Source organism: Felis catus, chromosome A2 (assembly GCF_018350175.1).
Source record: "Felis catus isolate Fca126 chromosome A2, F.catus_Fca126_mat1.0, whole genome shotgun sequence".
Classification (NCBI taxonomy): domain Eukaryota; kingdom Metazoa; phylum Chordata; class Mammalia; order Carnivora; family Felidae; genus Felis; species Felis catus.
Genome location: NC_058369.1, coordinates 127,471,655 through 127,488,174, shown reverse-complemented (window position 1 = coordinate 127,488,174; position 16,520 = coordinate 127,471,655). Strand labels below are relative to the sequence as shown.

General features: G+C 37.2%; 1 protein-coding gene across 17 annotated transcripts in view; it reads left to right on the top strand.

Moving 5' to 3' along the window:
• ELMO1 (engulfment and cell motility 1) overlaps window positions 1-16,520 on the top strand; it is a 732,114-nt gene that overhangs the window by 375,873 nt on the left and 339,721 nt on the right. For all 17 annotated transcript variants that reach the window (XM_045053264.1, XM_045053261.1, XM_045053265.1 and 14 more), the window contains 2 exons: window positions 272-307; window positions 11,961-12,060. In XM_045053264.1, coding sequence (XP_044909199.1) covers window positions 272-307; window positions 11,961-12,060 — 136 coding nt within the window. The remainder of the gene's footprint in view (window positions 1-271; window positions 308-11,960; window positions 12,061-16,520) is intronic.

Here is a 16,520-nt window from a genome sequence, read left to right as displayed (position 1 = left end):
TGATCAAAATGGAATGTTCTTATTGCCTTTATTCAAGTAAATGCAGTAGGTTGGTTGCAGTAGTTTAATCTCTGCCTTTTGGTTGTTTCTTGTCATTAGAGAATACCAATTTGGTACTTTGAATAATGTTTTGAAATAAATAAAGTCTTGTACATCATGGCAGTTAAATCTTCCCTATATCTAATCCTGAGCTCTCTTCAAGATATGTTCTTTGTGTAAAAATTACTGCTTTCAAACATACTCCTCACATGGTTGTTTTCAAATTTTGCAGACGATACCAGAAATTGCAGAAGATCATGAAGCCTTGGTAAGAATTTATGATCAATTAATACAGATGATGTAACACTTCCTTCTTCTTTGCATAATTAAACCCTGTCCTCTGACTGATTGTATAACTATGCATCTAGATATTTTAAGTAAGTGATTTTTTATTCTTTGTTTCATGTTCTTATTAACAGGTTTTTCAAACATTTATTTCCCATTTTTTTGCTTTGTGGTAGAAAGGATATTTTATGTTTGTGGCCACAAAATGCTTACATCAGAATTGCTCTCCTTCTCCTAGAGCAAGGCTAGGCATAATTTTATGTACTACTTTAAACAAAAACTTCCTTTTTTGTGGCCTATGTGATGTTCAAAGTCAAAAGTCTTTGATTTTCTTCAATGACTTACTATGAAAAAGATACACATTAAAAAAACATTCAGGATTGAAGTATGGAATGAAAATTATTTACTTTGAGTCTCAGAAAGTAGTCATCTGTCAAGCGAATTGCATGTTAATTGTGTATGGAGATCTCAGAACTTCTTTCTTAGAGTTTTCCCCCCCTCACTGCCTTTCTTATCCATTAAACAGGGTGAATCCAAATGGGGCCTAGCAAACTCTCTACAGTAGGCAGAACAAATTTCCATTTCACCAAGTTGTTAAGCAGATAATTTCAATTTGAGAAGCAAGACTGAACAGTATCTGAAAATGTGCACCTTATTTTTTAACCCTCAGAGAAAATTCTGACCACTTCAGTGTTCAATACTGGTCTCAAGTCATTCATCTTCCCCTACCCTTCCCACATAGAAAAAGCGTACATTCTCTTCAGTTATTAAATTCTAATGAAGTAAAAGGTACTACTGAGATTTGAGGGTAAATTTTTTTAAACGTTATTTTGAGATATATGTTTGCGATAGTGGAAACACTTAATGGTAATGGAAGCAGAAGCCATCTTTCATGAGAGTTTGTTCTGGGCACTGTCTCAATGTTTACATTCATTACTTTTACACACTCATATCTGACACACAAGATCAGTATAATGAGAATTATTGCCTTGATGCAGAGGTTAAAATCAGGTAATGGAGCTGGGATCAAACCAAGTTTTTCTTTAACAACCTCATGCAACTTGCTAATGTAGAGGAAGTTGGGGGCTCTGAAGCCAAAATAATTTCTTAAAGTTTATTTGCTAATAGTTTTAATCACTTGGTATGTAGGGATGCTGGAAGTGGGATTACGCATTAACCATGATTTTCATTTATCAAATGTAGACAAAATCAGTGCTCAGGGCCCTCATTCTGGTAATGGTGGAATGTCTTAATTAGACTTAATACAGATAAAAATGGTTAAATCTGGACAAAGTAGTGTGAACAAAAACACCTAAACTGGATAACCCCCCAAAGTAGACAGAAAGAGGGAGGTCAGTTCTTGAAAGAACATAATGGGTCTCAGATGAGATTTGTGTGTTTGTAGCTTTTGCCTGAGGGTACCCGCTCATCCAGTTAGCACGGGGCAGCAGTCAGCCTTAGTCTTGGTAAGTTACTGAGAGGATATAGTTTGGGGGCTGGCAGAGCAGCTAGATTATTAGGGGCAATCTGTGAAAGAAGACAAGCTCAGAGGGTAGGAGACCTCATTTCTACAGGTTCATATAGATCCATCTATAAAATCTGCCCAAATCAGAAGCATGAATGTACATGTGTGAGTGTGTATGTGTGTGAGAACCCCAAAGGACCTGGTAAAAACATCTACTGGGAGTGGAGAGAATTGAGAAGAGATTTAAACTGCTGCTCTTGGCAGAATTTGGAGTTTGATTCTAGCTAGGTTAATTTCTGCTCTAACAAAACAGTCTCAGAAAAACAGAACTGGATTTTGGGACTTGACAATCTTTTATTCCCAGTGTTCAGAATATAACAAAAATTACTAGGGACGCCTGGGTGGCTCAGTTGGTTAAGCATCTGACTTTGGCTCAGGTCATGATCTTGTGGTTTGTGAGTTCGAGCTCCACGTCAGACTCTATGCTGATAGCTCGGAGCCTGAAGCCTGCTTCAGATTCTGTGTCTCCCTCTCTCTCTGCCCCTCCCCCACTTGTGCTCTGTTTCTCTCTGTCTCTCAAAAATGAATGAATGTAAAAAAAATAAAATAAAAAAATTACTAGATAAATGAAGAACAAGAAAAGATGACCTATTCTTAAGAACAAAATAAAGCAGATAGTAGAAACTGACCCTGAGGTGACCCAGGTGTTGGAATTAGCTAATGGAGACTTTTTAAAATGTTATTTATTTTTGACAGAGAGAGAGAGAGAGGAAGGGAGGGAGGGAGGGAGGGAGGGGCAAAGAGAGAGCAAGACATAGATTACAAAGCAGGCTCCAGGCTCTGAGCTGTCAGCACAGAGCCTGAAGTGAGGCTTGAACTCATGAACCGTGAGATCATGACCTGAGCCAAAGTGGGAGGTTTACCTGATTGAGCCACCCAAGTGCTCTGCTAATGGAGATTTTTACAGCAATGCTTATAAATATATTAGAAGATGAAAGTATTAGTATAATGAGTGCACAGATGAGAAGTCTTAGCAGAGAAATGGAAACCATAAAAAATAACCAATTGGAAATTATAGAACTGAAAAGTATAATACTTAAAATGAAAAATTCACTCTATGGGAGTTGAAGATGGAAGAAGAGACAATAACCTTGAAGATGAATCATTTCAAACCACCCAATCCAAAGAATAGGTAAAATAAATGGTAATTGACCTGTGAAATAGAAATAATTGGTCTAAAATACATCTAATTGTGATATCAGAAAGAGAGGAAAGAGAGAATGAGACCAGAAAAATATTTGAGGAAATAATGACAGTTTCAAAATTTGTTGAAAAATATATTTATAGAGCTAGGAAGCTCAGTGATCCTAACTGGAATAAATAGAAAACTATACCTGGAAACATCATAGTCAAACTTCTGAAGTTTAAAGATAAAAAGGATACCTTGAAGGCAGCCAGAGAAAAACAACTTACTACATTAAGAGAGTAAGAATAAGAATGAGAGCTAATTTCTCATTAGAAATAGTGGAGGCCAGAGAGCAATATTTTAGAAGTGTAAAAAAACCAAAAAACCCAAAAAACAAACAAAAAAAACCCACACAAACCAAACCAAAAACAAAGAAAACCCCACAAAAAACAAAAAAACTTGTCAAACCAGAATTCTTATCTAGTAAAACTATCTTCTGAAAATGAAAGTGAAATAGAAACACTTTTAGATAAAGGAAAACTAAGATAGTTCATCATCAGTAGGCATACACTACAGGAAATATGGAGGAAGTTCTCCAGCCTGAAGGGACATGCATTAGATAGAAATTGGGCTCTACAGGAAGGAGTGAGCAACACTGGAAATTATAGATATGTGGGTAACTAGAAAAGACAAAATACAGTTTTGTCTTTAAAATTTCTCATATTTATTTACATTTGTAAAAATATTTATTTATTTTTGAGAGAGAGAGAGAGACGCAGAGAGAAAAAGACACAGGATCTGAAGCAGGCTTCAGGCTCCGAGCTGTCAGCACAGAGCCCAACACGGGGCTGGAAGTCAGGAACTGTGAGATCGTGACCTGAGACGAAGTCTGATGCTTAACCGACTGAGCCACCCAGGTGGCCCTCATATTTCTTTAAAAGGCATATGGCCATACAAAGCTAAAAGAAGTATAACGCAAAATCCAATAGAGGAATTAAAAGGGACTATAAAAAATATTTGCAGAAAAGAAGATAAGGAAAGAGAAACAGAACAAAACACAGCTGAGACAAACAGAAAACAGATGATAAATTGATTGGCCTAAACCTAATCATATCAATGATTAAATTAAATTTAAATGGACTAATCACTGCAATTAAAATATTTCAGATCATATTTGAAAAAGCATGACCGAGCTATGTGCCATTTATAAGAAATGTATTATAAATACAAAGGTGCATGTAGTTCAAAACTTGAAAATACATACATGTAAATGTGAATAATAATAAATTTTTTTTTACATTTATTTATTTTTGAGAGACATTGGGACAGAGCGCGAGTGGGGGAGGGGCAGAGAGAGAAGGAGACACAGAATCTGAGGCAGGCTCCAGGCTCTGAGCAAGCATTCAGCACAGAGCCCGACACGGGGCTCGAACCCACAAACTGTGAGATCATGACCTGAGTCGAACGCTTAACTGATTGAGTTACCCAGGTGCCCCAAATGCGAATAATAAAACTTAGTTTTTTTATCAATAGCAGACAAAATAACAATTCAAGACAATATTTTGTCAGAGATAAAAATAATTCATAATAAAACATGGTTGCGTTATTAGGAATACATAAAAGTGTTAAATGTTTATGTACCTAATATAAGATTTCAAAATACATGAAGCAAAAAGTGACAGCTAAAGGGAAAAATAGACAAATCCGTGGGGCACCTGGGTGGTGCCCCAGCTAAGTCGGTTGAGCATCCGACTTCAGCTCAGGTCATGATCTCACAGTCCATGAGTTCGAGCCTCGTGTTGGGCTCTGTGCTGACAGCTCAGAGCCTGGGGCCTGCTTAGGATTCTGTGTGTCCCTCTCTCTCTCTGCCCCTCCCCCACTGGTGCTCTGTCTTTCTTTGTCTCTCAAAAATTAAAAAAAAAAAAAAAAAAAAAAGACAAATCCTTAACAATAGCTGGAGATTTTAACACTGTCTTCTCATTGATAGGAAAACTGGCAAAATCAGTAAGGGTAGACAAGATTCGACCAACGTTGTAAAATACCTTGGGTCACCATTTATATAGAGAGCATCACATTCAACAATAGCAGAATATATATTCTTTTCAGTGTATGTGTAATGTTCACCAAATAGACCATATACTATGCTGTAAAAAGTCTCAAGAATTTTCAAATGATTGAAATTATACAGATTACGTTCTTTGACCACAAGGAAATTGTATTTTAAATCAGGAACAATAAATTTGCAGAAAAGCCTCAGATGTTTGGAAATTAAAAGACATACTTCTTTAATACCCAGGAGTCAAGGAATGCACCCAGGTGAAATTGCAGTATATTTTTAACTGAATGATAATAAAATATAATATAGCAAAACAAAATTTGTGGATGCAGCTAAAGCAATGTGTAGAGGGGAATTATATCCTTAAGTGCTTATGTTGGAAAAGAAGAATGGTCAAGAAAAATCAGTGATCTAAGTTTCTACCTTAAAAAGGTAGAATAAATAAGTGTGAATTACATAAGTGGGAGGAGGGAATAAAAGGAGTAACTATCCGTGAAATAGAAAACACATAAATAATAGAGAAAATTAAAACTAGAACAGATTATTTGAAAATATTTAGTAGGAAAAAAGAAGAGAAAAATCCAATTGTCAATACTAGGAATAAAAGAGGGAATATCACTACAGAATACACTGAAAATTAAAGGGAAATAATGTTATGAATAACTTTATGCCAATAAATTTTAATCTTTAGATACCAAATGTGCCAGCTAATGAGACTAATGAACACTGGTGCAAAAATCCCCGGCAGCATATTAACAAATATAATCAAATGATATATAAAAAGGATAATACATTGTGGCCAGTGAAAGTTTATCCCAGAAATCACTCAATGTTTGAAAAGCAGTCACTGTGATTCAGTGTTTAGTAAAACAAAGGAGAGGGCTTAAAGAGAAAAATGATCTTAATAGATACAGAAAATAATTCATAGATACAGCAAAAGCACTTCATAAAATCCAGCATCCATTCATAAAAATTCTTAGCAATCTAGGAATAGAGAGAACTTCCTCAACCTGATAATGAGCATCTACTAAAAAACAAACAAACAAAAAAACACATCATACTTAATGTTGGCATACTGAATTCCTTCCAACTTCTGCCCTTTTAAAGATTGGGAATAAAGCAAATGTGTTTGCTTTTTGCACTTCTGTTACATTGTGTTGGAGTTTTTAGCTATAGCAATAAATCAAGAAAGAAATAAAAGACATAATAATCATAAAGGAAGAAGTAAAACCATAGAAGACATGATTATCTGTGTAGAAAATTGTAAATCTATAAAGAAAGTCTTAGATCTCATAATTGAATTTTAGCAAGGTTTCAGGATACAGCATCAGTGTATAAAAGTGATGTATAGGTATGCATTAATAGCCAAATGAAATTTTTAAAATTTCTATTTACAAAGTGGCAAAAATTATAAAATTTTTAGGAATAAATTTAACAAGAGACATGTAGCATCTCTTCACTGACAAATACATGACTGAAAGAAATTGAAGGCCTAAATAAGTAGAGAATATACTATTTCTTGGAAGACACACACATTGTTAGGATAGCAGTTCTCTCCAAATTAATCTGTAGGTTCAGTGCAATATTATTTTTTAAAAAGAAATTGCAAACCAATCTTAAAATTTAAAGGAAATGTTTAGGACCTAGAGTAGCCAAAACAGTTTTGAAAAAACAACAAAGATGAACCAAGTTGGAGGATTTCATTAACTGACTTCAAGACTCACTATAAAGTTATTAACACAGTGTGATATTGGTATAAGGGGAAAGACAGATCAAAGAAATAGAATAGATTCCAGAATTGATCCACAGTTAAATTTTTACCAAAGGAGTGAAAAGAACGTTGGCACATTCATGCTATGATCTGAAGGCCAAGGGAATGTCTACAGGGGGATTTATAACTTTATAACCTTTTATGTATATACTTTTTACCATATATGAAAAAAAAAACATTTGGAGAAATTCAAAGGGCAGGACAGAACTATATTCATTAACTTTGGGAATTAAGGATATATTGAGTATGACTTCCCAAAAACTTTAAAAGTGGCCTTTTCTTGCATCTCTTCTCCACTTCTGCCTGGCACCCAATCAAAACATTTGGAAGCACTGTTCTTTTATAAATTTAGCAGCTTAAATTGAAATGCTTCAAGATTGGCTGAATTTTGTTGGAATGAAGATGGTCTCTACTGAGTTGATGAGAAACATTTAGTTGAATCATTCCAGCACACATGGTGTGTTGGCTGTGACATAGCTCTCGACCAGCATGTAGTTTGCAGTCGGCTTAATCTGTGGCAGTCAGTACTGCAAAATCTTTAGCTTAGCACTTTATAAAAAACAAATAAACCAAACAAATAAAAGTGCTTCTGCACGTGCCATGTGCTTGCTTTATATTTGTAACCCTTTTAGCCTTGATCTTGTGCACACGGCATTGATTTCAGAGCCTTGGCTCCTGCCTTCTCTCCTTGGAGCGTAAGTCAAGTCCTCTAGGAGTGAGACTAAACATCTATGTCAGGGTTCAATAAGGGCTTTTATACCGGCATCATTTGAAATTAGGTGATTGAGTTCCTTGATTTGGAATGTAATAAAATTTTAGGATGGCCATCTTCTCCTTGCAACTGAGGGTTTGAGGTTGAATTTTAAAAAAATTCTTCAAAAAAAAATCCTCCCTCATGGAAACCTAGTATGCCATCCAGCAACCAGTCGTAATGAATTATATTTATGTTATATATGCACTATATATATGCTATATTATATTTGCATGTGTATATATATTATATATATTTTTATATTGTAATACATAACATGTATAAATATATCTAATAACATACATATGTTATATAGAATATATTAAATAGAATATATATGTTCTGTTCTATAGTATAACCGACTATATATGGTCTAAAAATATATAGACTATGTTAGATATATAGAATATATTCTATAGATATTCTATATATTTTATATCTATATAAAAATATATAAAAAGTATAGAATATCTATAGAATATATAGAATATGTTAAAATATATGATGTGTATAAATAAAATGTTATTAGATAATATTTCTACAAGATATGAATATCAATAATATAACATGTATATAAAGTGTTATTAGGTGGACCAAGGGAGCGATCCCTGCCATGGACACCTTGGTGTGTGATATGAAAGAAGCTTCTCTCACTTACCAACCGTTCACACTAATGGAAACTACAAAGCACATAAAGGCCTATCGCGGCAGAAATGGTGCTCCACCTCCTTAACAACCATGGAGATTAAAATCCTGGCCCCAAAAGCAGATTGGAGATTTGAAAACCAAATGATACACTTTCTCTCCGTCTTTTCTCTCAAGTCCTTGCAGCCTGAGAAGTCTGTGGGCAGAGTTCTAGAGCATTGGAGGAAGCAGGACAATCCTAGATATTACTCAGGCCGCTTGGATTATGGGCCCATTGAGCAGGGGACAGAGTCATTTTTCCTTCAGATAATTAGAGAGCATAAATATAATTTATTTCTTGTTTCTAAGGCAGTTAAGGAAGACTAATACTATCTCTATTCTCAGCCTCAACTAGCTCCAGGGAATATAAAGACAAGTTTGATTCCAAGAGTGTGTGCTTTCCTTTGTCACTGCCTGTCCCACTGCTCATGCTGTTAGTGACAACAGTGAGGCAGTGTTTTGCCTGTATGGAGGCCATGGGTGCTGTTCTCCAATGTCGTGTATATGGGGGACTTTGAGCGGTTGAGATCTTTTAACATGCCAGGTATAAGCAAATGGCAACTATTATATGTTTGTTTTTCGCTCTTTTAAGTAAAAAGGAAAATAAATTAGCAAATAGTGTTTACTGATAATGATATGGTAAAATAATACATTAGCTAATATTGTTTACTAATACTATACATTATTATGTAATAATGTTTTCACAGTAATACTGATACCAACATACTCTATTAATAAATCTTGCTAATTGTTTTTATACCTGGCTCTCTTATTTTCCTGATGCAATTTACTTTTTTTTTTTTTTTTTTTTAATTTCACTCAAGCTAATGTCGGGATTTTGTCATTCATTGTCTGTAGAATGAGTCATTTCTGGAATTCTTTTTAAAAATTTGACCTTTCTTTCTCCTCTTTTTAACACGTTTTTCATCCCTCTACTTTTTTTTTTTTTTCGGTTCTGTCCTTCAAGTAAGTTTGAGTTTTCTGGTTTGGGACTTATTGTGGGGGGCACGCCATGTAAGGGGCCCCTGTAAGATTAGTATTGTCAGTCTGTGAGTCAGAGAAGCCTTTGAAAAAAAGTATTTCTGGCCTGCATGGGTTGGCTTTCCTTGCGTTCCACCCCCCCTCAACCCTGGCTCCAAGGATAGAGAATATTTGAAGGCAAACATTTGAAGATCATGGGCTTTGCTTATCTTTCTAGAAGATCACTTTTGCATAATGATCATAGCTAACACTCACATGTTGCTATATATATACACCACACACTGTTCGAAGAACTTAAAAGTGTGGTAGCTTGTTCTATTTCCCCAAAAATCCTGAGTGATCACCACCACCACCACCACCACTGATTTTTAAAAAATTTTTTTTTAACGTTTATTTATTTTTGAGACAGAGAGAGACAGAGCATGAACAGGGGAGGGTCAGAGAGAGGGAGACACAGAATCTGAGACAGGCTCCAGGCTCTGAGCTGTCAGCACAGAGCCCGACGCGGGGCTTGAACTCACTGACCGTGAGATCATGACCTGAGCCGAAGTTGGCCACTTAACCTACTGAGCCACCCAGGCGCCCCTGATTTTTTTTTTTTAATAAAGAGCATGCATGAGCAGAGAGAGGGGAAGAAGGAGAAAGAGAGCGAGAGCGAGAGCGAGAGAGAGAGAGAGAGAGAGAATCTCAGTCAGGTTCCATGCTCAGTCCAGAGCCCAACATGGGGCTTGATCTTATGAACCATGAGATCATGACCTGAGCTGAAATCAAGAGTTGGATGCTTAACCGACTGAGCCACCTAGATGCCCCACCACCATCATTTTTAATAAATGAGGAAACTGAGGCACAGAATGTATCAGTAGCTTGCCCACTTAGAATTGGAGGGGAAAACTGCTATCTGACTCCTGAATCTGCACACATAATCATTTTTATCTATTTTTATCTGTTGCATCTCATCATCTCTGATCTCTGGGAACTATGGATCATGGTCTTCTGAGAGCTGTTGCCTCTTCTGTAGGTTTCTTTCTTGCATCACAGCTTGGAAAGTAATGCAGAATTCCCAAGGCCATTACTGAGGCTGGGCTGAGAGAACTGGGAAGAAGGGAAATTATGAAGCCATTTTACTTTTTTTTTTAACGTTTATTTATTTCTGAGACAGAGAGACATGAGTGGGGGAGGGGCAGAGAGAGAGGGAGACACAGAATCAGAAGCAGGCTCCAGGCTCTGAGCTGTCAGCACAGAGCCCGAAGTGGGGCTCGAAATCACAAACCGTGAGATCATGGCCTGAGCCAAAGTCGGTTGCTCAACCGACCTAGCCACCCAGGTGCCCCATATGAAGCCGTTTTAAAAGAAACATCAGCCTCAGGCACCTGGGTGACCCAGTTGGTTAGGCATCCGACTCTTGCTTGCAGCTCAGGTCATGATCTTCTAGTTTGTGGGTTTAAGGCCGGAGCTGGGCTCTGCGCTGACATTGTGGAACCTGCTTGGGATTCTCTCTCTCCCTTTCTCTCTGCCTCTCCCCTGCTTGCTCTCTCTATCAAAATAAATAAATAAATAAATAAATAAATACATACATACATACATACATACATACATACATAAACAAAAAAGAAACACGAGCCTGTTTTCTATACTATTAACTGAGAATAGATGGGAAAATTCAATCTAAACATTCTATGAGACTTTGTAGTGTAGCTATTGTATATATGAGTTTACAGATTCAAATTCTGAACTATATTTTTAAAAAATCAAGCACATGAATCTGTGAGGTTGCATAGTATGCAGAAATCCTGATGGGCATAATTCAATGTACTTGAAGACAGTAATTATCTTGAGAGTTAACGTTTATTATGATGATGATTTACAGTAGAGGTGAGTTTCTCTAAAAGATTCTGAGTGTCTGTTGAGTGTGGTTTTGAACACATTAGAAACTAGGATATTGTCTGATAAGGGTCATGGGTGGAACTGTTTGTCTCATCTCTGTTTTGATTTCTAACTCAAACATTAGACCCTTCCTATATATAGCCTTCCAAATCACAGCAAGTCAATAGCAAACAGTCATTATTTCTACAGATATTCTATAAAGACTATTAATAAAATGCTGTCCAGGGTAACAGAAATTAATATGCTTACTTACATATATATTTGTACCTATGTGTTTGTGTGTGTGTCTGCACTGACACACACACACTCACACACACACACACACACACACACAGACCACTCAAATCCTGTGCAAAGTGCTAATACTCTTATTAGAATTATTTCTAATTATTAGATACCGTGAAAAATAAAAGAAGCACATTGCCCTCTCTTGGTTACTCTAACTTTCATTTGCTGAAAAGCTTTTCTTTAAGTTATCATTTACTGAATGCTTATATACTACACATGTGATTAAGTGCTCTACAAGCAGCCCTATGATTAAATAGGTATCACTATTCAGTTTTTCAGCTAAGACAGAGGCTCAGAGAGATTTGTGAACTGCCCAGTATGACATAGTTTACCAGAGTGAGAATCTGTGAGAGCCCAGGTCTGTCCCACTGAGGCCCTGGCTTATCCCATAAAACCCACCTTCCTCCTTTCCGTTGACTCACATTTTTTAAGAAGTTTCCTGAGGCCTAGCTGTGTATCTCAATGATCTTTTATAATTCTTCTGTATCCACTTATTTAAAGCTTTCTCACTTCTGTGTCTGTTCTTCTGCTCAGCTCTCCATCTCCATTAATCTTCTTTGTGTTTTCCAGCTTTGGAGACATGCTGTCCTTCACCCTGACAGCCTTTGTTGAGCTGATGGACCATGGAATAGTATCCTGGGATACGTTTTCAGTGGCGTTTATTAAGAAGGTAATGCAGATTGTTTTTTCATGGCTTAAATTACTTTCATAGATATTTTGCTCTGCTTTGAGGATATGTTATAGTTGTTTCTTATAGTTATTGGTGTAAAAGATAGATGTGGTTGTTGAAAATATTATGCATGTGGGGGTCTGGGCACCTAACTTCTATGTGAAGATGACATTGTCTCCCCACCAGGATCATAAGGGTGTGTGTGTGAGAACCCACAGTCAAGGGAAATCAAGGAATCACGTTGTTTACACTACAGAAGCAGTCCCTTAGGAGTCCCTGGACAGGATTCAGTTATTCTCAAGACCTAAGTAGAGTTTTTTCTATCCTTTGTCAACCTTCTCTGCCCTCAATCAGGTATTCAGGGAAGGGGAAAGAGGGAAAGCATATTGATTTCCTGCATACCTGGGTTTGAAGCAGGGATATAAGAGAAGGAGGTGTGCTTGGGTCCATGCTTCTTAAGTCAAGCTCACTTGTAATCATGGTGCAGTAAATGTCTCTGGGATTGATTTCTCCTTCTTTAGGAGGAAGGTAATGAAGGGATGGGCAAGGTGGACTTGGTGTGGGAACAGAGGGCAGAAGAGCCCCTGCCGTTCCCTGAAGGGAAGGGGGGCGCCGTTCCCTTATAAATTTACTTTATAAGTATAGATTTCTGGGAAGGGTTATGTAAAATAAAGAATTTCAGAGAATCTGTGCAAAAGCTGGAAAGTCAAAGCAAAATCCAGAAGAGTCACTTGAATTTTTTAAACCTTGTTATTTTAATCCATGTTGAAATCATGGTAGACTTACAGAAAAATTGTAAAAAACAGTACAGAATGTTCCTAAATACCCTTCATGCAGCTTCCCCTAGGTTAACATTTTGCATAGTGATGGTACAGTTACCAAACTAGGAAATTAACAGTGGTACTATTACCATTATTTGATTTCACCATTTCTTCTACTAATGTCCTTTATCTGTCTAAGGGCCTGACCCAGGATCCCACATTGCACTTAGCTGTCATGTCTCCTTAGAGTCTTCTGATCGACAGTTCCTCAGTTTTTCCTGGTCTTTTATGACAGAAAGTTTTGAAGACTACTGGTCAGTTATTTTGTAGAGTGTCCCTTATTTTGGATTTGTTTGGTATTTGATGGTTAAATTAAGGCTATGCACTTTTGGCAGGAATGCCAGAGAAGTAGTGTCATACCTTTCTCACTCAGCACATTGTATCAGGGTACATGATGTCGACATGTGTTATTAATGGTGGTGTTGACCTTGGTTACATGGTTGAGGTGGTATCTGCTGGGTCCACTCACCGTGAAGCTCTTTTCCTTTTGAAGTTAATCAGTATCTTCTGGGAGATATTGCCTTGAATCAAAGGGCACAGAAAATCCCCTAGATTGTCAAAGGAGGGTGTTGGAATTGGGTGCCCCAGAGATCGAATGCTTACATGATACATATTTATTTCAGACAAGAGCTGATTGAGAACCAGGGCCTTCTCAACAGACCTCTGAATTCTCTTCCCTTATGTAAGGGCATAAAGCCAAAGGAGATGATTAATGGGAACTACTAGAAGAGGAAGCCTCAGTCAGTGGTACGAAATGCTAAAAAGAAAAGAAACGATTGTAGATGAGAAAGCCAAGGAAACGTAAGCAGTGAAAGATGAATGTGAAGAACAAATTGCTGTGTTCTGTCTTTCTAGGATAAAAGTTCTAGAGAAGTAAGTTCAAATCTGAAGATACTGGGTTTTGTGGATTTTTCATACTTAACAAAAATGTTAACTCATACTGGATTATGGCAGGCCTTTCTCTCCTACATCCAAATTGCCTTGCTTGTCTGTTGTTAGAGCCTCTTTTGCTCTAAAAATGTGCTGTTCTGAATGCAAATTCCTTGAGGTTGTATTGTGCTTTCATCCACATTATCTCTTTTGATCTCCAGAAATCCTTTCCAGAACAGAACAGACTGTCTTGCTATTACTGGTCAGGAGGGGAGGATACAATGGCTTGGGGAGGTTAAGTGATGTCATAGGGAGTGGAGTGTCACTGGTCCCATGGTTAAGGGCTTCTTCCCCTCATGCTATACACCTGTGCTTTCAAATGGTGGGAAAAATAGCTTCTGAAGATTGGTTGAACCAGTATCGCCTCTGTTCAGCCCTCCCCAACCTCACTGGTAAGAAGTTAAGTGATTTCTTCTGCTCTCCATTCTCCTTGGATCTTGTGTTTGTCCTTGTGCAAACACTTACCCCATTTTTGTGAATTCTTTGTTTTTTTTTTTTTACTGGCTCCCAGTAGACCATGAGTCGTAGGAGGCTGGAACCACAGCTTTCTGCATGACTTTATCCTCGGGGCCTGGCACAGAGGAAGACCGTAATACCTTTGTGTGAAATGAATGAATGAAACTTGCTTTGGAAGAATTTTTTTAAAACTCTAGAACTTGAAGAAAAGAAGGAGTATAGTAACACCGTATTTAACTCTATTTCAAGTAAAATTTCAGTTGTGAATGGACAGGGATTTGAAAACTTTTTCGTTAAATGACGTGAGAAGTGGTTAGAGAGAATAACAATAATTTAATATTCTAATTACGTAAGAAAATGGTTTTCATTCATTGAAATTAAATTAAAAAGTCTAAGGAAGCAAAGACTGCGGTCTTGGCAGTTTAAATAAAAAATTAAATATTTTCTCAAAAGGCAATACATTTAATGGATTTCACATTCTCATTCCTTGCCATTCTCTTTCCTTTGCATTGCTACTTAGATCTCAGTCCCTTATGAGAATCTGAAAAATGGCCATCAGAAAATGACTTTATAATTGATAGTTTTTGTAAGGTTAACTTTTTTTATTCATTAGCTGGATCAAATTCAGCACTTTCACAACCCAGGAATTGTATGCAGGCAACTGTCTTTTAAATGGAGCTTTATCTCAACAAAACTCATCTAGGAAATGCCCTGACAAAAGATGTTTATCTCTGTGGTCCAGACTTGGCTTCCTATTAATGCCAAATTCATACCACTTTGGAGAAATATTTTTTCCCTGCCAGCCCGTCTTCTTCTTTATTATCTGTTTTCTTATGTGTGGATGGAGATTCTCGTTTACAAACTTTGTCTGCAATAAATAACATCATTTCATAAACATTTTGAAAGGTAGAATCCCTTGATGACAAAATGTAATGTTGCTTTTTAAAGAGTTGGCTACTTAGGGAGAGGGTAGGAAGTTGTGGAGAAGAAAGAAAGGGAAGAAAAACAAAACAAAAACCTAGAACTTTCTATCTTACCCTTTGGTTTTCCCCTAGCCAAGTATAACATCAGTGCCTTTTCTCAGAAGGGGTGTTTCATACAAATGCTCTTACAGCCTTAGCTCTGCAGGAGGGCCTGGTTCACCCTACATAGTTTTCAGCACCTGGACAGACATCCAGCCAATTCAGTTTAGAGACTCAGTAATTTTTACCTCTTAAAAGACTAGAGAGACTCATGGGCCTGTGCCCAGATAATTTAAAATATGGCAATGGAACTGCAGGCTCTCTGTGGTTCTTTTCAGTTTTGACAGCATGGAAGAATTTTAAGATCTCGCCCTAAGTTGTTCTAAGAAGTGTTTATGTGAGGGGCGTCTGGGTGGCGCAGTCGGTTAAGCGTCCGTCTTCAGCCAGGTCACGATCTCGCGGTCCGTGAGTTCGAGCCCCGCGTCAGGCTCTGGGCTGATGGCTCGGAGCCTGGAGCCTTTTTCCGATTCTGTGTCTCCCTCTCTCTCTGCCCCTCCCCCGTTCATGCTCTGTCTCTCTCTGTCCCAAAAATAAATAAAAAAATAAATAAAATAAAATAAAAACGTTGAAAAAAAGAAGTGTTTATGTGATTTTAATAGTTTATATCTTTGATGCATGCACTGTGATGCCCCTTAGTTTTTTAGAAGCCACGCAAATGCTCCTCCGTATTATTTAGGTAACATTTAAAAATGAATGCAAGCATGTGGAGGTAGTATACATAATTATTGTTAACTCTTCTTACCTCTTCTTTCTTACAGTACAGACCTACTTTCACACAGCTGTGCTTTGGCTTAGGGCTGGCTCACCTGTGTGGGCCAAAAGTACAGTAATGGAGCCAGAAGTAATCTAAAGGCAAAGAAAGTCATTGTTTCTTTGGGGGTGGGCAAGAGAAATTAAAAATTTAACCAGAAAATCTTTACTGTTCCGTAACTATACTAAGATCTATAGTTATTTAAAATAGACATAGAGAATAACGCTTGTATTTTGACGAATTTGTACATGCCCTAATAAGGAGCCTGTCTACAGTCATTATGTTTGTTCAGTCAGCCCTGATGCCTTGGTTATTGGTACTTATTAGATGGAAAGATTGGGTCATTTAAATGTCTGGTTAGAACCACTGACAGATAAAGGCAAAAGGTGGCAGTTAGTTTAAAAAAGCCACTAATATTTTAGTACTACAAAATACTAGTACAAGTATTTTCACGTTCTCAAGCCACAGACTTGTACATAG